The 26226-nt window shown below is 43.7% G+C and overlaps 1 protein-coding gene across 4 annotated transcripts in view; it reads right to left on the reverse strand.

Annotated features, from left to right (window-relative positions):
* Positions 1 to 26226, reverse strand: part of CYFIP1 (cytoplasmic FMR1 interacting protein 1) — a 118097-nt gene that overhangs the window by 8955 nt on the left and 82916 nt on the right. For all 4 annotated transcript variants that reach the window (XM_028087284.2, XM_028087285.2, XM_028087286.2 and 1 more), the window contains 5 exons: positions 14167 to 14310; positions 11543 to 11633; positions 10351 to 10481; positions 2963 to 3035; positions 2324 to 2418 (listed from right to left, as the gene is read on the reverse strand). In XM_028087284.2, coding sequence (XP_027943085.1) covers positions 2324 to 2418; positions 2963 to 3035; positions 10351 to 10481; positions 11543 to 11633; positions 14167 to 14310 — 534 coding nt within the window. The remainder of the gene's footprint in view (positions 1 to 2323; positions 2419 to 2962; positions 3036 to 10350; positions 10482 to 11542; positions 11634 to 14166; positions 14311 to 26226) is intronic.

Below are 26226 nucleotides of genomic sequence, written 5' to 3' on the forward strand. Positions count from 1 at the left end.
CCCTTTAGCATTTCTTGTAGGGCTGGTTTAGTGGTCATAAATTCCCTAAACTTGTGTTTGTGTGAGAAACTTTTTACCTCTCCTTCTATTCCGAATGATAGCCTTACTGGCTAGGGTATTCTTGGCTGATTTTTTCCTTCCAGCATGTTGAATCTATAGATCATGCCACTCCTTTCTGGTCTGCATAGTTTCTGCTGAAGAATCTGATAGCTTAATTTGGTTTCCCTTGTACATAACAATTTTCTCTTTCTGCTTTTAAAATTCTCTATCACTACTTTTTGCCATTTTAATTACTATGTGTCTTGGTGTGGACCTCCTTGGGTTGATTTTGTTGGTGGCTCTGTGTGCCTCCTGAATTTGGACTTCTGTTTCCTTCCCCAGATTTGGGCAGTTTTCATCTATTATTTCCTCAAATAAATTTTCTGCCCCTTTTCTCTCCCTTCTTCTTTGGGATCCCTATAATACAAATGTTGTTACACTCGATCTAGTTGCTGAGTTCCCTACATCTACTCTCATTTTGCATAACTTTATTTTTCTCACCTGCTCAGCTTGACTACTTTCTATTACTCTGTCCTCCAGGTCACTGATTTGTTCTTCCACTTCTTCTAGCCTACTATTTATTCCAGCTAGTGTATTTTTAATTTTATTTATTGTGTTCTTCATCTCTGATTGATTCTTTTTGTTGTTGTTGTTAAGGGCCTCACTGATGTCTTCCACTCTTTTTTTAAACCCAATGAGTATCTTTATAAGGTTACTCTAAATTTTCTATCAGGCATATTACTGATCTCCATTTGCTTAGGTCTCTTGTGGATTTTTTTTACTGTTCTTTCATTTGGGACATATTCCTCTCCTCATTTTCTTTAACTCTCTGTGTCTGTTTCTATGTGCTAGGAAATTCAGCTATGTCTCCTGCTCTTGAAAGTAGTGGCCTTATGAAGACCCTGCCATGCGGTGTCCCCTATTCACCAGAACCTGGCACTTCAGGGGTGTCTCCTATATGTGCTGTGTATGTCCTGCTGTTGTGGCTGAGCTGCTTTTTTCTTCAGTCTAGTTGTCTTCAGTGGCTCTCTTTGCCTGTTGTGGGGAGTGCTTGGTCCCTGTGGTGTTAGTGGGCCAGTCTTGTGCCACCTACGGCTTGAGTTGAGTCAGACTAGGCATTTGCCAGAGATGCAGTAGCACCAAACTAAAGTGTGCTTTCCCTGTGTTGTCCCCTGAGCTTTTGTTGGTGGGCAGGGCTTGCAGGCAGACCAGTTGTCTGCCCCCAGCCCACTGCTGGGTCCTCTGTCTGCCTGGTGTGTGTGGTTATCTGTCCCTCTCTCTAGGGTAAGAGTCACTTGGAAGTGGTGCTGGCCCCTGTGGAGGTGTTTGCACACTGCCAGTCTATGGCACCGCCCTAGATGAGCTCCGGCCAAGACTGTACGGGGGGGCAGAGCTGCAATGGTGAGGAGTGGAGGACCATGGTACGGTGGTGTTAGCAAGGTTCGTGAAGCACCAGTCCTCAGCAGGAGGGCTCCTGCTGTGCCAGGAGGGAGGCAGACCTGTCTGGAGGGTGCAGATCTGCGGCAGCACAGCACAGGGGGAAGGGGCAGCAGTGACAGCAAGTCAGGTAGTGTCAGCATGGTGCTGGTTACCACAGGTGGCCACGTGTTTATGCTGGGGGGCAGGGGATGGAAATGGTACCTGTTCCTTTGTTCCTGGCGAAGTCTCTCAGGAATCTCTCTGTTTCACCAGGACACACTCTGAGGTGAGTAAACTACTCTCCCTTTCATTTGCCCCAGGTGTTTTTCAAACTGCTGCTTCTATGCTGTATCTCCACGAGGCTGCTGTACCAGAGACACTGCTAAACATCCTACAATTCACAGGACAATCTCCACAATAAAAAATTATCTGGTCCAAACTGGGGACAGTGCTGCAACTGAGAAACCCTGATCTAGCTTAAGTTGATATAAAATCATGCAACTGTACCCTGACGCCTTGCCTCCTGTATGAGACTCCCACTTTCTTCTGTTATTAAAAAACTATGAAAAAAGTCTTCTTCATGAAAAGATAGACAAGAAAAACAAGTAACATTTACTGTGTATGTCTTATGTGCTAGGTAATGTCCTAGGCCCTTTGCACATGTTAACTCATTCAGACTTCCCAACCACCCTGTGACAAGGTCCTGTTATGAACCCCACTGGAGACACTGAGGCTTGAGAAGGCCCATCCAACTTCATGATGACTTCAGGGTGGGTCACCCAGAGCCTGTATTCTGAAGCCCCAGCCCCAGGCCTGATGTGGATACCAAGCTTGCAACAGTGACAGCTGTCACAGTATGCATTACCTGAGGGGTCCCCAGTCTTTCAATCAGAGGGACAAGATGCAGCGGGGCATACTTTGATTCTAGTCTTTTCATTTTGGCATCAAGTCTCTCGCCCTCTGCAGTGGAAAAAATATTTTAATTTCTGATCCTCTGCATGAAAAACGATTGCTGAAGTTTAATTTTGTCAAAGAAACAAATGAAAGATTTCTTAACATTATACATACAGATTCTCTCTGAACATTACAGAACTGGCTTATTTGATATATTAATTCAAAATGACAGAACTGATTTTCTGCTCAATATTCATTTTTTAAAACACAAAATTCCAAATGTAATCAAAATCAGAGAATAGTACAAAACCCTCTGTACCCATCTGCTGCATGAGTATCAACTCATGACACTTTTGTTTCATAGACACTCAACATCTATGAATAGCATAGGAGCTATATTGAAGCACATCCAATACACATCATTTCAGCCTTTAATACTTCAATTATTCAATATTTATCTAACCATGTTACATTACCAATTACCTCCAGTTATGACTGAACAGGCACCAAACTCAAACAAAACTGGCACTAAGTTCTCTGGTCACAAGGACCAAGTGTCACCACTGCCAAGGGCAGTCTGGACTCCCTGGTAAGAGACACATAGACTCACCTTTCACGTGGACTCTCGGCAAGATGTTCTGAAATGGGGCTGCATGCAACAGGTCACACACTTCTTCTAAAGACTAGAGCAAAAGAAGATTGCATTAGGACATTTACCTCACCACAGAGACAGAGACAGAGAAGTCGTGCTGAAAACAAGATCTATCTTTGCCATTTAGTGTAAAACAAATACTCTAAGCAGCACTGTGCAGTAGAACTCTCTGGGATGATGGAAATGTTCTCTGTGCTATACACTGACATAGTTACCAGCCACATACAGCTAGTACACCTGAATAACTAAATTTAAATTGTATTTACTTTTAATTAATTTAAATACAGACATGAGTAAAAACCAGCATTGAATATTGAAAACAATGGCCTTTGTTTTCCAGGATTTACCAGCCTGGTAGCCCTAATCTGCTAATTTGCTACCAGCCTCTTAAGAAGTTTGTAACTTAGTTATAACACAGTTTATAACAAGACACTACTACATAGACAGGAGGAAGGGTAATTCCTCTGTGAACAGCATTAGAAGCAGAAGGAAAGGCAGCATCACTCTTGTACACAAACGAAGTTCTGAGCAGTCACTCTGAACCTGCTTTTGGATCACAACACCTCTAAAGACGTAATAAAAACCCTACAGAAGACCCATTCTCCAGAATATTGAAGTGTAGAGTGAAAGTTTACCTCTGATATCACAGGGGTTGCAGAACTCCTAAAAACTTACCACAAACCCAAAGGTGGTTAAGAACAGGGCATTTTCCAGACTCTGAGGGCTCTTAAACTGTAGAAAAGGGCCCTGAAGATTGGTGTGTTCACTGTGGGGCAGGCAGAAGATGCAAATGAGCTCTCTCTCATGCCTCCTACTCTACACCCATCTTGAAATCTTATAATTCCCCAGTAATAAAACAAATTTCTAAACAAAGAAACTGTTTTCAGAAAGCCAAGACGTTTATCAACTGATGATATTTTTCCTTCTGAGAATCTCCCCAGATGATGGCAAAGCGAAGACCAAGAGGAGGAAGAGACTTTCTGTCCTTGTGAAGTGAGGGTCCTACTGTCACATAACACAAATCTAGTGCAGTGGCCAGTCAGCTGCCGCCTGCTCCCCCAGGATACTCCAGAGGGAGGCTGACCCCTCCACACCCCGTCTTCCGTTCCTGAGGCCCAGCAGCAAAGCATGAGCTCCTCATGCAGAATATATGTAGTAGAAGCCACCTCTGGGCCAGGGTACCCAACACCTGTTCCCCTGGGCCTTCTACTCTAGGTGAAGATGATGTTGGCGGGGAGAGAGGAACAAACTAAAAAAAGGGACAGGGTCAGATGATGATTGTGTGCTATGCAAACACATAAAAGACGGTGATGTCAATGGAATACTATGCAACTACAAAAAGGATAAGAAATGTCCCTACTTCTAATGTAGAATGAGCTCCAGCATATATTTACTGTTGAGTGAAAAAAGCAACATGGAGAGGAGTGAATGGCCCGCCTGCACCAACAGAGTGTAGGGGGGCAGCTGGAAGGTGACTGACTGCAAGAAAGTGGTCAGGCCAATGGATGGCAGATGGGAGACTTGGTTAAGGGATGAGAGCTGCCAAGTAGGAATGCTGGGGACAGAGCCACACACGCGAGCTCTGTAGGTAGTAAGGAGCCTGCAGGCCAGCAAAACTATCCAAGGAGGGTGGCTCATCCGGCTGTGATGCTTCCAGGTGCTACTACCAATGGCCTCAAATTTTTGCCACCAAACCAAACCAGAAAAACTGAGAATAGCTGTAAAAACCAGCATTTAAAACAAACAAGCAATTGACACTATTCTAAAATAAAAAGTTTATTAAACACAAACAACCATAAACTAAAACAAAACAAACGAACAAACAAAAACCCCAACTACATTATCAAACTTTCCAGGCTAGAATTTTTTGGGTTTTTAAAAATTTTTTATTTAGGGGCGTCTGGGTGGCTCAGTCGGTTAAGCATATACCCTTGGCTCAGGTCATGATCCCAGGGTCCTGGGACTGAGCCCCGCATCGGGCTCCCTGCTCAGCTGGGAGTCTGCTTCTGTCTCTCTCCCGCTCTGCCCCTTCCCACCACTTGTTCTCTGTCAGATACATAAAATCTTAAATAAATAAATAAATCCAATTTAGTTAACATACAGTGTATTATTAGTTTCAGGGGTAGAGTTTAGTGATTCATCAGTTGCATATAACACCCAGTGCTCATTACATCACATGCCCTCTTTAATGCCCATCACCCAGTTACCCCACCCCCCCCACCCACCTCCCCTACAGCAACCTGTTTGTTTCCTAGAGTTAAGAATCCCTTATGGTTTGCCTCCCTCTGTTTTATCTTATTTTATTTTTCCTTCCCTTCCCTTATGTTCATCTGTTTTGTTTCTTAAATTCCACATATGAGTGAAATCATCTGATATTTGTCTTTCTCTGACTTACCTCACTCAGCCGTAATACCCTCTAGTTCCATCCATGTCCACTGCAAATGGCAAGATTTCATTCTTTTTAATGGCTGAGTAATATTCCTGTGTGTGTGTGTGATCTTTTTTATACCAGGCTAGGTTTTTAGGGAGAATTTGAAAAGCAAAATGAAACAAACTTCTTCAGAAAGTTAAATGTATCTACGCAATGCACAGATTCAGAATAAGTAAGGTCAACATTTTTGGCTACTGAATCCAATCCTGGTGCCCACTGGGGCCACTACTGCATGGCAGCATGGTCAGGCCCCTGGGGGTCCCACCCACATGCTTGCTGCTCTGGCAGCTGGGTCACAGTTACCCCACTTTTCTAATGTGACAATCTGATTTACCCTGAGTTATCTCCATTTATAATAGTGGGAACCCACACAAATACCAAAACATATTACCACCTTCCTCAGAGTCCAAAATAAGCACCAAGAAGAGATCAGTGTCTGGAGTCTTCAAAACTGTCCTTAGGTTTGGTGGGATTTGGGCATAATCATCTGAGACGGGATAAATAGTGAGAATAGCCATGTCATCTTCAACCTTGGAGAGTTTCACATTGATGGACCTATAGGAAACAGCACCTCCTACTTCCAAAAGGACAAAAGCAGGGGCGCCTGGGTGGCTCAGTTGGTTAAGCGACTGCCTTCGGCTCAGGTCATGATCCTGGAGTCCCAGGATCGAGTCCCAGGATCGAGTCCCGCATCGGGCTTCCTGCTCAGCAGGGAGTCTGCTTCTCCCTCTGACCCTCTTTCCCTCTCGTGCTTTCTATCTCTCATTCTCTCTCAAATAAATAAATAAAATCTGAAAAAACAAAACAAAACAAAAGGACAAAAGCAACACCACAAAATTCCAGTCTGGGGCCGGATCTGGCAGCAGACCTGCCCAATACAGAAAGTTTGGCTTCTCACCACTTGCACAAGGTGCACGGACAAGGGAATCCAGAGAAGGGAGAAGTGAAGGGGTGACAGTGAGCAGAGGGCGTGAGGAGGGGTGGTGACAGGCATCCCTGCAGGGCAGGGCCACTGTGTCTGTAAGAGAGCCAGGTATGGTGCTCACTATGTCTCAGGCACGGGCCCCAGAATCTGCTGCACTCAACTAAGATGTAGATGATGCTCTTTTCATTTACTGTTTCAGAAATACTCATTTATTCGTAAGTCAAAGTTTGCTTTCAAATCAACTGACAACTATTTATAACATTTTTCCTAGGTGCCCAATACTGTGCTTGCCACTCAAAGGAGCTAAGCACAACAGTATATACCTAAGAAACAAGCCTAGTCTTAGAAGGGAGAAGATGAGGGGGATCTGTGTCAACTGGGCGCTAGAGACCCAGCTCTCACCAGGCCTCTGAGGCCTAGAGGATTCCTCCACTGTTGAGCCACCAATTCCTACTGGATTGTGGTGAGGTCTTTAAGAGTGCTGAACAACTCTCACCAGGGATTTGCTTGTCTTGAGAGATATGCAACAGGCGTAATTGAAGGAACTAGGCAGCAAGGATCACATTGGTTTCAGATCTCTCTTTTTCTAAGTTCCTTTTTTTTTTTTTTTAAAGATTATTTATTTATTTGACAGAGAGCACACAAGTAGGCAGAGCTGCAGGTACAGGGGGAGGGAGAAGCAGGCTCCCCGCTGAGCAAGGAGTCCAACATGGGGCCCAATCCCAGGACCCTGAGATCATGACTTGAGCCGAAGGCAGACGCTTAAGCAACTGAGCCACCCAGGCGCCACTTTTTCTGGCCAAAAGCCAATGAGTGTCCAACTGTTGACCTGACAATGGGTGTAGACTGTTCCTTTGAGCTGATGAGAGATGAGTTCTGCTCTTCCAGCATCAAACCCCTATGGTTCTATAATTCTTTTATGTCCATACAAGGATCTTTGAATTCTACTTCGTAGGTGAAGAAAAGCTTTTGATAGTTTATCTTACTTCCTAAAAGCACAGCTAAACCAGAGGAAAAACCAGCCTTCTAATGACTTCCTGCCACTAAGTAAGTCAATTCCATAAGGCAGTCCTCCTTCAGTAAAACTTGGGGCTCCCTGCCATAACCCAAAGCCAGGAACTGAAAGGCACTTTCAGACTTAAGACACATGTGGACAAGAAAAATTGCACTTTATGTTGTGTGTTCAGGAAAAGTCAATATATGAAGGGAATCTTCCTATATTAAGTATTTAAAATTCATGATAAGAGATTATGATTTAAAGTAATTCTTCCTGGGGTGCTTGGGTGGCTCAGTTGGTTAAGTGTCTGCCTTCAGCTCAGGTCATGATCCCGGAGTCCTGGGATCAAGCCCTGCATTGTGCTCTCTGCTCAGCATGAGGTCTGCTTCTCCCTCTCCGTCTGCCCCTCCACCCTGCTCGTGCTCTCTCTATTGTTCTCCCTCTAAAATAAATAAAATCTTTAAAAAAATAATAAAGTAATTCTTCCTAACTTATCTGGTTGTTAAAAATTCACAAATAGGGGTGTGTGGGTGGCTCAGTCAGTTAAGCATCTGCCTTCAGCTCAGGTCATGATCCTAGGGTCTTGGGATCGGGCCCCAAGTCAGACCCCCTGCTCAGCAGAGAGCCTGCTTCTCCCTCTCGATCTCCCTCTGCCTGCTTGTGCTATCAAAAAAATAAAATCTTTAAAAAAAAATTCACAAATACTGGGCACTTGGGTAGCTCAGTCAGTGAAGTGTCTGTTGGTTTCAGCTCAGGTCATGATCTCAGAGTCATGGGACGGAGCCCCATGTTGGGCTCCGCTCTCAGCAGGGAGTATGCTTCTCTCTCTCTCTTTCTGCCCCTTCCCCTAGTTGCACGTGCTCTCTCTAAACTATATAAACCTTTTTAAAAAAATTTCACAGATATTGCAGTAGAAGATTCAGTTCTCCCTAATGTTTCTAGAGCAAGGCTGCCCTGGATGTCAGCTGCTTGCTGGCCCCACGGCAGCCTGCCTGCTCTTTGCAGCACTGCCCAGCACAGCCTGTGACTCTGGTGGGTCCTCCACCTCACGCCGTCACTCCTGCTGTGGAGAGGGTAGCACACGAGGGGCTGCTCACTCAGAGTCCATGCTGACTTGCAGATGGCCTAGGGTTCCCTGACTTTGTCACTACGTGGAAAGGGTCTACCCAGTAATGTAGCAACAAAGGGGAAAGCCAAAAGATGCAGGTCTGACGGGAGGCCATTAGCTCCCAGAGGTATCAACATCCAACCTTGGACTACCTGACAATGTTTTTTGTTTTTTTTTTTTAATAATTGGATGTAAGGTGGCCAATCTAGTGGCTTGGCCCCTGGAAGCGAGGCAGTCTGAATTCCATGCCCTGAAGTGCATGCATATGGGCACGATGGTCCCGGTCATGGCAAAACATGACCCTGCCCCTGCCAAGGTTCCAGGGCCCTGAAGAAAGGAGACTGCTCTAAGAAGCAACATAGCAAAAAATCTCTTCAAATAGGTCTAGAGACAACCAATTAATATTGAAATGCCTGTTTGCTTTTTCAGTACATCTGACAAGCTAATATTTTCAGAGCAGAGCAAAGATATATGAAGACGCAACATACCCTTGAAGAATACAGTAAGGGAACATGTCCTGTCAGGTAGCAAGACTTAAGTTAGAGCTATAATGAATAAGACTGTGTTCTTACGCCGTGCATAGACATATGACCATGGTCATGGCAGAAAGCCTGGACACTGAGCAGTGCATCCACAGAAAGCTGGCAGACAACAGGGTGATCAAGGAAAGGAGGGGTCCTTCAGCCACTGGAGGAGGGACGGACAACTGATTAACCCCACAGAGGAAAAAAAGAAACCATCCACTCCTACATCACATACAAAAAAACAATTCCAGAAGGATTATGAACCTAAATATAGCAAGCAGAACTTAAAACCTTCAGATGAAAATATAAAAGAATATCTTCATGACCCCTAGGTAGGAAGGAACTTTTTTAGAAAGATACAAAAGTGCTAACTATACCAAAAAAGAGACTACAGTCAAATTAAGAGTATCAGTTTATAAAAAAAATTACCACTATCAGAGTGAAAAGACAAACCACAAACAGGGAGAAGTATTTGCAATGTGTATAACACACAAAGGTTATACAAAGAGCTTCTATAAACAAGCTGTAGAAGAATGGGTAAAAGACACAATGGTGGATTTAACAGAATAGGAAGAGCAAGCAACAAACGAAGATGCCCACCTCCTTAGTCACAGAGAGAAAACCAGAGGAAGACCACAAGAGATTCTGTTACAGTCACTAGGTTTTCCAATTCAGAATGCTCAGTTGTCATGAGGGGACTGAGAGAAGGCTAAATGACGACACAAGAAAGCAGTCAGTGGAGAGAACCGGTGTCCCCTGGTGCAATTTCTCAGTAGTGGTAAGCTTTCAGCATTTGCTTTATTATGCTGTCTACTACAGTAGTCATGGGACATATGTAGCTTTTTAAACATAAAATAATTAAAATTCTACAAAACTTAAAAACTGGTTCTTCAGTCACACTTTTTTGTTTTTTTCCCCTGCAATCTTTTTATCTGAGGGACTTGAGATCTTGGACACCACTGAGGCTTTAACAAGACCCTGTTCCAGTGTGCTCCAACACACTTCAAGTACTCAACAGCCTCAGGAAAAGAACTTTCCATCATGCAAACAGCTCTCCTGGGCAGCAGTGCTTTATACCTTACATATATGTCACATATGTTTGTGCAGATGGAGCAAATACTGAATAAAATGCTCCACAGTGCTCACATAGTAAAACATTCTTAAATGATGAATTACATTGCATTTTTGTTTTTCAGTTACAGGAAACAAATACAAATTAAAGTCTAAATAGTCACACCCAAAAAAAGAATGGTGCTTTACCCCTATTAAATAACCCTAATAAATCAGGCCTCTAAAAAAATGCCTTTTTCTTTAGGGAATGACTCTGCATGGCCTGGGGCTTGGCTGGGCTGAGCACTCACCAGGCTTTGCTCGATGAGTAGGCAGAAGAGGACAGCATTGCCCACTTCCCGCAGGTTCTGGAAGCACACAGTCTTCAGCTCTGCATACTCAACAATGTCCTTCAGCTGGTGGTGGAAGAACTCTAGGATGCCTGTGGTAGCAGAGAGTGAGCAGAGGGAATGGGGAGGCTGGAGGCAGAGCCTGGGATCTACGGCCGGGCACACACGTGCTGGCCATGGAACATCCTCTGACATTGCCACTGGGCCTGCTATGAGGATGGCCACAAGTCCCCTGACCCCAACACCTTTCTTGTTTGTCCATCCCTGGATCTTGGGCCTTGGCTCCAAAACCTCTTTCTCCACCAACCCTGTATCTTCTGAGGAGGCACCACATTACAAGAATACAGGCGAAAGACCACACTGTCATCTCCAGCAGAAACAGTAAAGATTTGGATAAAATTCAGTATCCCTTCACAGGCACAGAGGGAACATACTTAATCTGATAAAGGACATCTATAAAATACCTGCAGCTAATGTCATATTCAGTGGTAAAACCTGCATACTTTCTCCCTGAGCTCCAGAGCAAGACAACACATTTTCATCACTGTCCTAGAGACCCTACACATTGCAATAGGGCACAAAAAGACCAGGCACAAAAACTAGAAAGAAAATTAAAACTCCCTAATTTGATCTATACATTCAAATGCTGACCCAGTCAAAAATCCACAAGCTGACTCCAGAATTTATGTGGTCATGAAGACCTAGAAGAGCCAAAACAACTCTAAGAAGAACAAAGTTAGAGACTTAACAGGTTTCAAACTCCTCAGCCCAGCAGGTCAGGTCCCAGCTGACCTGGCAGGTGAGTTCCCTGTCCCTCCCTGGTTGGTGATCTTCAAGGTCCCCGTGCTGTCCAGGAGTCAAGGCCTCACAGGGTTCAGAGGCCCATCACCCATCAGTGACTAAAGGGTGCTGCCTCCCCTCTGCCAGCTTCCTCACTCAAATGTGGTGATTCCAACACACCTTCCCACACACCTGCTCCCAGCTGAAAGGCTGGTTGGTTGGTTCTACTGGAAACAATCAGACTTTGATCGGATTCCCTGCCTCCTCCCACCTGAGGAAAGCAGATCCTATCCTTATCAGTAAATTCTGACTTGCTTTCCCACACTGCAGTCTGAACACCAGTGCTGAACCCCCGGGGAGGCACCGCACTCACCAGGAGAGCCATACTCATGCCGGGGCAGGCGGCAGATCTTGGGCATCACCTCCATCAGCGTCTTCACGTACTGCAGGATTGTGCCTTGCAGCTGCAGGAGAGAGAGGCTGCATCAGCCACTGACCGCCACTGTCCCAGAGGTTGTGAGTGGTGCATGGGGCTTCTAAAAAGAAGTCTGTTAGTAAAACACATGGCAATGAGCAGGACTGAAAATCACTGGCTAGGAAAGGAAATCCCATCCACAGAACGAAAACAACGCCCACCAGGGTGACTTAAATGCATGTTCTAAAACACAATTCCTCTTTCAGGAGGCAAACAGTCTGAGGTGTGACAACAGGAGGGCGAGGAGCTCAAGTTGCATACAACTTTGGTGAGCACAGTGGCCCTGGGGTTGTTTCTGTATTCCTCTGATGGATTTGGTGCAGCTCAAACACCGGACTCTGTCACATCATGCACCTAACACCTTCCAAGTTACGTGTTTTGGGGCAGAGACTTTAGCTGAGGGTCCTAACAGAGACCGAGTGGGTCATGTAGTCATGGCTGTCAAAAGACCCAACTTTTATATATTCTAATTGATTTCTGATCCAAAAAGTTTGTATATTTTGTCAACTTCTTAGAATTCTGTCAGCTTTTGCTTTACATTGTTAATAATCATATCATCTCCTTGATGGATTGCCACTTTAACTATGTGGCCATAAATTCAGCTTTAAGGATGGAAAAGACCTAAAGAATCTTAAAGAAATGGGCTCAATCACAGAAAGACAATTAAAATACAGGCACCTGAGTGGCTCAGTCTGTTAAGCATTTGCCTTTGGCTCAGGTCATGATCCTGGAGTCCTGGGATTGACCCCCACATCGGGCTCCCTGCTCAGCAAGGAGTGTGCTTCTCCCTTTGCCTCTGTCCCTCCCCCTGCTCATGCTCTTTCTCAAATAAATAAATAAAACCTTTTTTAAAAATGACTAAAATGGAAAAAGAGTAAAGATTAAGATTTTATGAAGTTCTTTCTCAGTAAACAGAAATAACACATAGAAAATTAAATCTAGGGCGCCTGGGTGGCTCAGTTGATTAAGCGTCTGCCTTCGGCTCAGGTCATGATCCCAGGGTCCTGGGATCGAGTCCCACATCGGGCTCCCTGCTCAGCAGGAAGCCTGCTTCTCCCTCTGCCTGCTGCTTCCCCTGCTTGTGCACTCACTCGCTCACTCTCTGGTATTTATTTTTTAAATAAAATCTTTTTTTTTTTTAAAGATTTTATTTTTTGACAGAGAGAGACACAGCGAGAGAGGGAACACAAGCAGGGGGAGTGGGAGAGGGAGAAGCAGGCTTCCCGTGCAGCAGGGAGCCTGATGTGGGGCTCGATCCCAGGACCCTGGGATCATGACCTGAGCCGAAGGCAGACGCTTAACGACTGAGCCACCCAGGCGCCCCTTATATAAAATCTTAAAAAAAAAGAAAAGAAAACTTAATCTATGATAGCCTACAAACATCATTTTCTCACTCTTTCCAAAAAGACTTAAATAAAAGACTTCTGCACATAACTTCTGACCTCAATCTGAAGTTACACAGATGAGTGTCTGAATCCTTTATTCAGAGTTTAACCCCTGGTACCCAGGAAAGGCACACACCATCAGCCCTGTAAGGGGGTGGGGAAGACTACTCTTGCATATAAAGGCCACATTTTCTTATAAGGAAATCTGTATTTTGGCACTTAACTTTTTCTGTGAATTAGTTAAAATAACATGGAGCTGGCTTTTCCACCCCCAGTGAATTCAAGGCTGCGTGTGATACTGTGATTTATAACAAAAAATACATATTTAGTCTTGTACCTGTTTCTGGCACAGAGCCCCTGAAACCCTTCAAATTATCCTAAGAGAGCCTTCAAGGTGTCTCTTGTTATGTTAATGAGGTGACTTTTGGAAAGTACCCACCAATGTGAGCTGTCAGGAGAACCAACGCCATAGTAAGATTTGAGACTTTTAGTCCCACCCCCAGACCCCTGGGAACGGGGAAGGAGCTGGCTAGAGGTTCATTCAATCACCAGAGGCCAATGATTTAATCAGTCCTGCTGATGTAGTGAAACCCCCATAAAAACCTAATAGGATGGGGTTTGGGGAGCCTACAAGTTGGGGAACTGGAACAGTTCCACAGGTCCCCGTGAGGGGACCCAAACTGCATGAGGACAGAAGCTCCTTTCTTCGGGATCTCTAGCTATGTATCTCTTCATCTGGCTGTTGATTTGTATCCTTTGTAATAAACTGGTAATCTAGTGAGTAAACTGGTTTCCTGAGTTTTATGAGCTGCCCTAGCAGATAACTGAACCCAAGGAGGGGGCTGTAGAAATCTCTGATTTATAGCCAGTGGGTCAAAGGCACAGGTGACAAATTACACTTGAGATTGAGTAGGGGTGGGCGTGGGGCAGTCTTGTGGGTGAAAGCCCTTAAACTGTGGGATCTGATGCTACCTACCTCCAGGTAAACAGAGCTAGAATTGAGCTGAACTGTAGAACACCCAGCTGGTACCCAAGAACTGCTCAGTGGAGTGTCTGAATCCTTTATGCCCCTCCCCACATTACAATTGGGTGCAGAACCCTTCACCATGTAAAGGAAGTCCATGGAGGGAAACCTACCAGGCTCTTCACAACCTTCAGCAGCTCCTCCATGACCACTGCAATGCCCTGGTAGCCGAGCAGCCGGCAGATGACCTGGAAGTGAGGAGGCCCCACGAAGTTCCGGTAGCTGCCATAAATGCTAGAGTACGCCAAGTTCAAAGCCTGGGGGATAAAGAATGTAAGTGCTTCATGAAATCGCCAGAGTTCTCAACGTGCTTATTGTGCACACAAGATGAAGAACTGCTGCACCAAAGATGCATTCAATATACAGTGCCCTTAAGGTGGAGAACACCAGAGAATTTGTGAGACTTGCCCTTACTGGTATTTATGTCTTCAGCATGAAGATATGACAAGCAAGCTTGTTAAAACAGAAAAAAGAAAACAAATTTCAAAGATTTATCAAACTGCCAGTTCCACAGAAGCCATCTGAGGTCCTGCAATGAGAAACAAGTACATCCTCACTGCTGCCTCCTGGGAGCTGCTCCCAGTCTCCAGGGGGAGACATCTGAGGAGAGAGAGTGACGGAGCAGGGAAACTGTCTTCTCAGGGACACATAGGGAGCTGGAGACAGCGGCCCCCATAGGGGGAGTGGGTGACAAAGGTAATCAGGGTGGTTTCCTGCAGGAGGGGACCTCCAAGCTTGTCTAAGGACATGGCGCACACTAGGCAGGAAGACCCCTAATAAGCATTCAGTACTGTGTGTTTCCGTGTCAGCACTTCTTCAGCGGCATCCCACAAATTCGGATATATTTGCATTTCATTTAGTTAGGTGTCTTTTAAAAAAATTTCCCTTCAGACTTCCCCTTGACCCATGGATCATATAGAAATGTATTAATTTCAAGTCTTTGGAGATTTTCTTGTCTTTTTATTACTGATTTGAGTCCACGATGGTCAGAGAACATACTCTGTATGATTTCAACTCTTTTCATTCTCTTGAGGTTTGTTTTATGGCCCAGAATATGGTCTATCTGGAGGGGAACGCTCCATGGGCACTTGAAAACAATGTATGTTCTGCTGTTGTTGGGTGGAGTGTTTTACACATGTCAATAATCCTTTGGTTGATGCCGTTTAGTTCTTTATGGTTGCTGATTTTCTGTCTACTGACTTTATTGATGACTAAGAAGAATGCTGAATTCCCCAACTATAATTGTGGACTTGTTCATTTCTCCTTTCACTTATGTCAGTATTTGCTTCAAGTTTTTTGAAGTTCTGTTGTTGGTACACAAACATTTAGGATTGCCATATTTTCTTGGTTGCTTGATCCTATTATATAATGTCTTTCTTGGTCTCTGATTAAGTCTTTGCTTCAAAATCTACTTTATCTTATTTTTTTTAATGTTTACCTTTTTTTAGATTTTTTTTTCAAGATTTATTTATTTATTTGTCAGAGAGAGAGACAGAGAGCATGAGCAGGGGGAGCGGCATGCAGAGGGAGAAGCAGGCTCCCCGCTGAGCAGAGAGCCCGATTCGGGACTCGATCCCAGGACCCTAGGATCATGACCTGAGCTGAAGGCAGATGCTTAACCGACTGAGCCACCCAGGCGTCCTTACTTTATCTTATATTAATATAGTCACTCCTTTCTTCTGATTAATGTTTGCATGATATATCTTTATCCTTTTACTTTCAACCTACCGATATCATTAATTTGAAGTACATTTCTTGTTCAATCATGCTTTTTAAATCCACTCTACCAAACCTCAGTATTCTAAATGTATTTAGACCACTTACATTTAGTACATTTACATTTAGTAATTATACATAATCTAATTATTGATATCTAAATATGGTCTATTTCATGCTTCCTGACTTCTTCTGGGTCACTTCAACATTTTCTAGAATTTCACTGTGACTGACCTATAGTAGTTTCAAGAATATGTCTTCACACAGATGTGTTAGTGGTTGTTCTAGGTCTTATATTATACATTATATGAGTTATCACAATCCACTGTTATCAACATTTTACCACTTTGATTGAAATGTATCAACTTCACCTCCATTTAGGTTCCCCGAATCCTCCCCCTGCCCCCTTTATCATTGTCTTAAATATTTCTTATATATATACCAAAAACCCACATCAGAAAGGTGATTCAGAAGAATCAGCACAGCAGCTCTTGAGTATCTTCAGGAGGCCTGCTTGCAATTCCTGAGAATTCAGCCCTTGGAATGTTACCAACTGATAAGGTTGTTTTCTACTACTGGGACATTTAACCATGCTATACAACTTGTCTAGGTAGGATGTACAAGTAGTGATTTATGGGGGCTCCTTTCCTTCTGGGGGTTCTGGAGTTTTAGTAACTGTGAATAGTCAAGACAGGAGGCATGTGCCTATGTACCCAGCCCTAGTGAAAGCCTTGGACCTGAGCAATTGAGTGGGCTTCTGTTCTCTGGGCAGAAAAACTGCACGTCCCATGAGGGACAATTTTGGTAGCCTGTGCCTGGTTCAATCACCACCTGATGCATCTTTTTCCCTTACTGGTCCTGCTTTGCATCCTTCAGCAATAAGAAACTATAGCTGTGAGTATAACTGACTGAGTCTGTGAGTCCTTCTGGACAAGGAAAATGTGTAGGTGGTCCTAGAACCCAAAAACAGAAAGTCTGGGACTAAACAATTACCAAACACAACACTGACCAGCTTGGAAGCCCTGCCAAGTGTCCATCTTGTGCCCAAGCCTACAACCCCTGCCTACAACCACAATCCCACTTGAAAGGGGCATATTTTGATCGTCAGCTTAGATATACCTTCCTCTTCCTAACTCCTCCTTAAAGCACCACAATGTGCATTTAAATGCTAGGATTCGGTGTGAGTTTTTTGCTTGATAATAAACTCTAATGTTACAAAAGAAAACCATGAAAAACATCAGTGATATCTAATGGCCTCAGGAGCTTGGGAAGATGCCGGAGGAGGAGGACCCTGGGCCTCAACCTCCAAGTCAATAAGATGGAAAGCGATCTGAAGACTGGAAGAACAAACTCCACGATGAAACATAGAAAAGAAGCTACATCTGAAATATTACGAAAGTCAGAAAGGCAGAGGGAGGCTGACCGCAAGAGGAGGGAGCTGTGTGTCCAAAGAGGGCAGAGAAACAGGCACCAGGGAACTCACACAGGGAGGACTAATCCCCATAACTTTGGGTTTTAAAAACCAAAGGAGCTGCATCAAAATCAATAAAAGCAGGCCAAGTCATATTATAGTTAAATTTGCAAAATATAGTGATAAAGAAAAAATCCTAAAAGCAGCAAGACAAAGGAAGTCCCTAACTTACAAGGAAGATCCATAAGGTTAGCAGCAGACTTTTTGTATAAACGTGGCAAGCCAGAAGGGACTGGCATGATAAATTCAATGTGATGAGTGGGAAAAATCTGCAGCCAAGAATACTCTATCCAGGAAGGCTAGCATTCACAATAGGAGGAGATAAAAGAGTTTCCCAGAAAACAAAAACTGAAGGAGTTCTAGCCCTGCAAGAAATATTAAGAAATTCTTTGAGTGGGAGGGAAAGACAAAAAGCAACAAAAACTAGAAAGGAATGGAAAAAATCTCCAAAAACAATGACAAAACAAGTAAAAACTAGGTACTAAATACATATCTATCAATAATTACTGAATATAAATGGACTAAATGTTCCAATCGAAAGATATATGGTATTATAATGGACAAAAAAAAAAAAAAAACAAGACCCATCTATATGCTGCCTACAAGATACTCATTTTATTTACTTATTTTTAAATTTTTTCTCTTTTTATTTATTTTTTTTATTTTTTTACCAGAGACTCATTTTAGACCTAAAGATACCTGCAGATTGAAATGAGGGGATGGAGAAATATTTTATCATGCAAATGGACATATAGAACCATAAAAGACCCCAAATAGCCAAAGCAATCTTGAAAAAGAAAAGCAAAGCTGGAGGCATCACAATTCCGGACTTCAAGTTACAGTACAAAGCTTTATAATCCAGACATTATGGTACTGGCACAAAATAGACATGTAGATCAATGGAACAGAATAGAAAACCCAGAAATGGACCCACGACTACATGGTCAACTAATCTTTGACAAAGCAGTAAAGAATATCCAATGGAAAAAAGACAAGTCTCTTCAACAAATGGTGTTGGGAAAACTGGACAGCCACATGCAGAAGAATGAAACTGGACCAGTGTCTTACAGCATACACAAAAGTAAACTCAAAATGGATGAGAATCCATCAAAATCCTAGAGAACATAGGCAGAAACCTCTTTGACCTCAGTTGTAGCAAATTCTTACTAGATATGTCTCCTGAGGCAAGGGAAACAAAAGCAAAAATAAACTATTGGGACTTCATCAAGACAAAAAGCTTCTGCACAGCAAAGGAAACAATGAACAAAACTAAAAGGCACCTTTGGAACTGGAGAAGATATTTGCAAATAACACATCTGATAAAGGCTTAACATCCAAAATATATAAAGAACTTATAAAACTCAACACCCCAAAAATAATCCAGTTAAAAAATGGGCAGAAGACATGAACAGTTTTCCAAAGATGTATAGATGGCTACAGACACATGAAAAGATGCTCAAAATCACTCATCATCAGGGAAATAAAAATCAAAACTTCAATGAGATACCACCTCACACCAGTCAGAATGGCTAAAATTAACAACAAAGTAAACAACAAATGTTGGAGAGGAAGTGGAGAAAGGGGAACCCTCTTACACTGATGGTGGGAGTGCAAACTGGTGCAGCCACTCTGGAAAACAGTGTGGAGGTTCCTCAAAAAGTTAAAAATCAAACTACCCTAGGACCCAGCAATTATTTTTATCCAAAGGATACAAACATTTGAAGGGCACATGCACCCTGATGTTTATAACAGCAATGTCCACAATAGCCAAACTGTGGAAAGGGCCCAAATGTCCATTGACTGATGAATGGATAAAGAAGATGTGGTGTGTGTGTGTACACACACACACAATGGAATATCACTCAGCCATAAAAAAGAATGAAATCTTGCCATTTGCAACAACTTGGATGGAGCTAGAGAGTATTATGCTAAGCGAAACTGTCAGTCAGAGAAAGACAAACACCATTTGGTTTCACTCATACGTGGAATTTAAGAAATAAAACAGATACACAGATACGTGGAACTCTCGTTCATTTCCAGTTAAAATTTCACCTGCAGAAAGAATGTGTATAATTAGATCCCATGATAATAGAGCCTGAGAAGTCCCAGGCTCTGTCCTCAACAAGCCTGAGACACAGGAAAGATGGTGGTATAAATCATTCTGAGTCTGTTGGACTGAAAACCAGGGGATCCCTTGGTGTATTACTCAGTCCAAGGATAGGAGAAGAAAAGATGAGATGAACAGTTCAGGCAAAGACAGAAATAAAAGGGGTGACTTCTTCCTTAAAAAAAAAGAAAATAGATGCACATAGGGGGCAAAAAATAGAGAGAGGCAAACCAAAAAACAGACTCTTAACTATAGAGAACAAACTGAGAGTTACTGGAGGGGAAGTGAGGGGGGGATGAGTTAAATAGGCGATGGGGATTAAGCAGGGACCCTGTTGTGATGAGCACACAGTGATGTATGAAGTGTTGAATCACTACACTGTACACATGAAACTAATATTACACTGTATGTTAATTAACTAGAATTTAAATAAAAAGAGAAAGAATGAAATCTTGCCATTTGTAGCAACGTGGCTCAATCCCAGGACCCTGAGATAATGACCTGAACCTAAGTCAAACACTTTACCGACTGAGCCACCCAGGTGCCCCTATTTAATCTAATTCTTTTTAAAAATTATCCACCTTGGAGTGCCTGGGTGGTTCAGTCAGTTAAGCATCCGACTCTTGATTTCAGATCAGGTCATGATCTCAGGGTGGTGAGACTGAGCCCCACACTGGGCTTTCTGCTCAGTGCAGAGTCTGCTTGAGATTCTCTCTCCTTCTGCCCCTCCCCCACCCCCTCAAAAAGAAATTGTCCACCTCATGCCTTTTTGTAGGGTTGGAGGTGGGCAGCCTGCACCCATATACCAGCCAGAATCACAGTGTATGCCCGTTTTCCAAAGGCATGGTCCTAGCATGGTCAAGTTCAAGTTGCCGTCTGTAGTGAGAGGAACGAAGGTGAGCAAGAAGACAGAAATGAAAGGTTCACACTCTAAAGAACAGAGGATTAGGGAAGTATGGGTTAGGAACATTAAAAGGTGTCCTGGTGTAGGCCATGTGGGGGTGGCAGCCCCCTGGCTCCTGATCTGTGTCCTGGCCTCGACTGCCCTGAGATTAAAAGGCAAGCTGGAATTATTAGGCAAGCTGGTCTACACCTATGGCCAGCTTCACTCAACCAGCAGCTCACAGAGCAATGAGAACAGGTTTCTCTCAGGGTCCACAGAGTGTGAGTGCCCCTGGATGTGGGGAAGAGGCAGAGTCTGTTAACTGCCTGGGCCTCATGTCCCACCACAAGCATCACCTGTCTGAGCTGAGGGGCTTCCCAGTGGCAGCACTGAGCCAGGTGCTTTCATCTCCCACTTCCCTTCTCTGAAGCAAGTGCAACTGGGGGGACTCCTCCACAGGTGAGAAATCTCAGGCCAAGTGGGAGGAGGGAAGAGGGCAGATGCCTGAGGCTACCTGCCTGTGCCTCAACAGCTTCAGCCTCCTCTCTACCCTCTGTGCCTCGTTGGTCATACTCCCAAACCTGCTGGGGTGCCCTTTCCTTGCCCAGATCAGGTGATTCTGGCTCTTGGTGCCCGTCTGCACCCCAGTGCCCAGCCAACACCTTCAGGCCTCTCTGGAGCAAGCTGCCTGCTGCACCAAGAACCTTCCTCCCTGACCGAGGCCAGGCACAGCCCAGGTCACAGCACATGCAAAGGAAACACTTGCTGAGTGACCCCTGAGACTATGACTGCAATTCATTATCTGTAGAAAAAAAATACATTACTTAATATTTTTAAAAATGGTAGTCTCAGAACACAGCAGACAGAACAATGACAACTGGTCTTCTTCACTCCTGGTCATCATCACGAGGCTTAAAATACAGCAGCGAAAATCCTGACCCTAACCAATGGGGGGAGGGGGCAACGTGATCCTCCAAACCACCTCCTACACCCTCTCAACTCCCACAACCCTTGCCTCCGCTGAGTGAAGTGTGAAGCCAGCCTGGCTGTGGCCAGAACACTCAGCACGGCAGCAACCTCCCCCACTCACAGCAAGGTCTGTGACATGTGGCACAAACAGACCTGGGAAGAGGAGTGGACACAGGCCCTAGGGATGAAGGCCTCTTCCCTTTAACCTCCCTAAATCTAGCCCTCCCTGACTTCAAAAACTGACACCTCTCCTTACCAAGTGCCAGAAACCTAGGAAAGATCTTTGGGTCTTCCTTTTCTCTCACCATCCATCTTCAGGTCATCAGCAAGTCCAGTCAAGTCCACTTCCAAAATATCCCCTGAACGCATCTACTTCTCTTCATCTCTGTCAGCGCTACTTAGTCCAAGGCACCACCTCCTGCTTGGACTAGGGTAACATCTCTCCACCAGCCACCATTCTCCGTCTGCTTCCTGACCGCCTCCTCACACCTTGGCCCTAAGCTGCCTGCCATACACCCCACCCACCCCTATCTCATGACAGAGCCTCGGCCCTCAGGGCCCTCTGCAGGGTTGGATACTTTTCAGCATCCAGATCTTGTTAGAGCAAAGGCCTCTCCAAAAACCAGTCGAAGCTCTGTTACAACATCCTAGGAGCACACCTTCTCACAGGGACATGTTCATCTCCCCTCCCAGGGACATGCAGAGCGCATGGCGCCACCCAAACGCAGAAAACAGAGATAGCATCAATTTCAGCTTGAAATTCCACATATCCTTGCAAAACACAGGCAGCTTCTATTTCTGCCAACACTGGTTTCCCTTCCTCCCAAATGTATCCTCTACTTAACCCTCTGGCTTGTCCCACTAAGACATCTATCATTTTCTTCTTGGCTGACAGGCTGAAAACTTTAAATGGACACATTAGTTTGTAAAGTGTTGTGATGTTGTAATTAAGACAGAAGTGGGCAGATGAAGGGAAGATGACATCACAAGCCTGGAGAAGTTGGAGGAGAGAGGGAGGGTGAGCCAAGGACCCATCTCTTCAAAGACTAGTGATAAGGGAACACTGACATGCTGACACCTTCCTGAGAGCCACCACTAGGGACCCAACTGGTCCTTTTATGTCATGTTAATAGGCTCATTTCTGCACCTGTGAGAAGAATGTGCAGAAACTACAGAGAAGATACTGCCCAAACCTCAGCCCCTCAGAGCTGCAGAGCAGAATGAAGCAGCAGCTGCTCAGTTCTAAAGGCTCTGAGACCACAGGGGCTAGTGTCCGTACCTGGGGAAGCGGGTCATGCCCCACTTCCCTACAGAGCCCACAGGCTGGGCTGTGTGAAGACCAAGACTGACACCAACATTTGCGGGAGCAGCCTAAAACCCTAGTGAGAACAGTGCAAACATACCATACAGTTCAGAAAAGGAAAACGTTTCTGACTCAGCCCTCCTAACGACCGTACTGCATTCCACTGAACAGTAAGATATAGTAATAGTCTTGATGGTCAGTTAGGCTGCTAACATATTTTTTATGACAATGTTGTACGACCACCCCCATAACAGACCTCACTTTATACTTGTCTGATTTACTCCTTAGCTGTCCAGATTCCTACAAGTGAGAACATTTAAATATTTTTTCTTTTATTATTAACATATAAATGTATTAGTTTCAGGGGTACAGGTCTGTGATTCATCAATCTTATATAATACACAGTGCTCACCAAACACATACCCTCCCCAATGTCCATCACCCAGTTACCCCATCCTTCCCAGCCCCCCTCCACTCCAGCAACCCTCAGTTTGTTTCCTGAGATTAAGAGTCTCCTGGGGCGCCTAAGTGGTTCATTCGTTAAGCGTCTGCCTTCGGCTCAGGTCATGATCCCAGGGTCCTGGGATGGAGCCCCGCATCAGGCTCCCTGCTCAGCTGGAGGCCTGCTTCTCCCTCCCCCACTCCCCGTTTTTGTTCCCTCTCTCGCTGTGTCTCTGTCAAATAAATAAATAAAATCTTAAAAAAAAAAAAGGGCACCTGGGTGGCTCAGTTGGTTAAGCGACTGCCTTCGGCTCAGGTCATGATCCTGGAGTCCCGGGATCGAGTCCCACATCAGGCTCCCTCCTTGGTGGGGAGTCCACTTCGCCCTCTGACCCTCCCCCTTCTCATGCTCTCTCTCTCTCTCTCTCTCTCTCATTCTTTCTCTCAAATAAATAAATAAAATCTTTAAAAAAAAAAAGTCTCTTATGGTTTGTCTTCCTCTCTGGTTTCTTCATGTTTCATTTTTTCTGCTCTTTCCCTATGATCCTCTGTCTTGTTTCTCAAATTCCACATATCAGTGAGATCATAATTCTTTCTCTGATTGCCTTATTTCACTTAGCATAATACCCTCTAGTTCCATCCCCATGTCATTGCAAATGGCAAGATTTCAATTTTTTGATGGCTGCATACTATTCCACTGTTATATACACCACCTCTTCTTTATCCATTCATCTGTTGATGGACATCTGGCCTCTTTCCATAGTTTGGATATTGTGGACATTGCTACTATAAACACTGCGGTGCAGGGACCCCTTCGGATCACTACAATTGTATCTTTGGGGTAAATACCCAGTAGTGCAATTGGTGGATCATAGGGCAGCTCTATTTTCAACTTTTTGAGGAACATCCATACTGTTTTCCAGAATGGCTGCGCCACCTTGCATTCCCACCAACAGTGTAGGATCCTCCGCATCCTCGCCAACATCTGTCTTTTCCTGAATTGTTAATTGTAGCCATTCTACCTGGTGTGAGGTGGTAGATACCACCTGTTGTGGTTTTGATTTGGATTTCCCTGATGCCGAATGAGGTTGAGCACTTTTTCATGTGTCTGTTGACCATTTGGATGTCTTCTTTGCAGAAATGTCTGTTCATGTCTTCTGCCCATCTCCTGATTGGATTATTTGTTCCTTGGGTGTTGAGTTTGATAAGTTCTTTATAGATTTTGGATACTAGCCCTTTATCTGATTGTCATTTGCAAATATCTTCTCCTATTCTGTCAGTTGTCTTTTGGTTTTGTTGACTGTTTCCTTTGCTCTGCAAAAGCTTTTTATCTTGATGAAGTCCCAATAGTTCATTTTTGTCCTTGCTTCCCTTGCCTTTGGTGATGTTTCTAGGAAGAAGTTGCTGCGGCTGAGATCAAATAGGTTGCTGCTTGTGTTCTCCTCAAGGATTTTGATGGATTCCTGTCGCACATTTAGGTCTTTCATCCATTTTGATTCTATTTTTACGTATGGTGTAAGGAAATGGTCCAGTTTCATATTTCTGCATGTGGCTGTCCAACAGTCCCAACACCATTTGTTGAAGGGACTGTCTTGTTTCCATTGGACAGTCTTTCCTGCTTTGTCGAAGATTAGTTGACCATAGAGTTGAGAGTTCACGTCTGAGTTCTCTATTCTGTTCCATTGATCTATGCATCTGTTTTTCTGCCAGTACCATACTGTCTTGATGATGACAGCTTTGTAATAGAGCCTGAAGTCCGGAATTGTGATGCCACCAGCTTTGGTTTTCTTTTTCAACATTCCTCTGGATATTCGGGGTCTTTTCTGGTTCCATACAAATTTTAGGGTTATTTGTTCCATTTCTGTGAACAAAGTTGATGGTATTTTGATAGGTATGGCATTGAATGTGTAGACTGTTCTAGGTAGCACAGACATTTTCACGATATTTGTTCTTCCAATCCATGAGCATGGAACGTTTTTCCATTTCTTTGTGTCTTCCTCAATTTCTTTCATGAGTATTTTATAGTTTTCTGAGTATAGATCCTTTGCCTCTTTGGTTAGATTTATTCCTAGGCATCTTATGGTTTTGGGTGCAACTGTAAATGGAATCGATTCCTTAATTTCTTTTTCTTTTGTCTTGTTGTTTGTGTATAGAGATACAACTGATTTCTGTGCATTGATTTTATATCCTGCCACTTTACTGAATTCCTGTATGAGTTCTAGCAGTTTTGGGGTGCAGTCTTTTGGGTTTTACACATAAAGTATCATATCATTGGCAAAGAGTGAGAGTTTGACTCCTTCTTTGCTGATTCGGATGCCTTTTCTTTCTTTTTGTTGTCTGATTGCTGAGGCTAGGAGTCCTAGTACTATGTGGAACAGCAGTGGTGATAGTGGACATCCTTGCTGTGTTCCTGACCTTAGGGGGAAAGCCTCAGTTTTTCCCCATTGAGAATTCATTCTCAATGAATGAGATGGCTTTTTCAGAGATGGCTTTTACGATACTGAGGTATGTACCCTCTATCCTTACACTGTGAAGAGTTTTAATCACGAAAGGATGTTGTATGTTGTCAAATGCTTTTTCTGAATCTACTAAGAGAATCATATGGTTCTTGTCCTTTTATTAATGTATTGTGTAACATTGATTGATTTGCAAATGTTGAACCAAACTTGCAGCCCAGGGATAAATCCCACTTGGTCGTGGTGAATAATCCTTTTAATGAACTTTTGCATCCTATTGGCTGGTATTTTGGTGAAAATTTTTGCATCCATGTTCATCAAGGATATTGGTCTGTAATTATCCTTTTTGGTGGGGTCTTTGTCTGGTTTGGAGATCAAGGTAATGCTGGCCTCATAAAATGAGTTTGGAAGTTTTCCTTCCATTTCTATTTTTCGGAACAGTTTCAGAAGAATAGGTATTAACTCTTCTTGAAATGTTTGGTAGAATTCCCCTGGGAAGCCATCTGGCCCTGGGGTCTTGTTTGTTGGGAGATTTTTGATTACTGCTTCAATTTCCTTACTGGTTATGGGTCTCTTTAGGTTTTTTATTTCTTCCTGGTTCAGTTTTGGTATTTTATATGTCTCTAGGAACACATCCATTTCTTCCAGAGTGTCTCATTTGCTGGCATATAGTTGCTCATAATATGTTCTTATAATCGTTTGTATTTCTTTGGTATTGGTTGTGATCTCTCCTCTTTCATTCATGATTTTATTTATTTGGGTCCTTTCTCTTTTCTTTTTGATAATTCTGGCCAGAAGTTTATCGATCTTATTGATTCTTTCAAAGA

The sequence above is a fragment of the Eumetopias jubatus genome, unplaced genomic scaffold (assembly GCF_037043125.1).
Source record: "Eumetopias jubatus isolate StellerSeaLion01/CBP00866 unplaced genomic scaffold, mEumJub1_p1.0 scaffold_7, whole genome shotgun sequence".
Classification (NCBI taxonomy): Eukaryota; Metazoa; Chordata; class Mammalia; order Carnivora; family Otariidae; genus Eumetopias; species Eumetopias jubatus.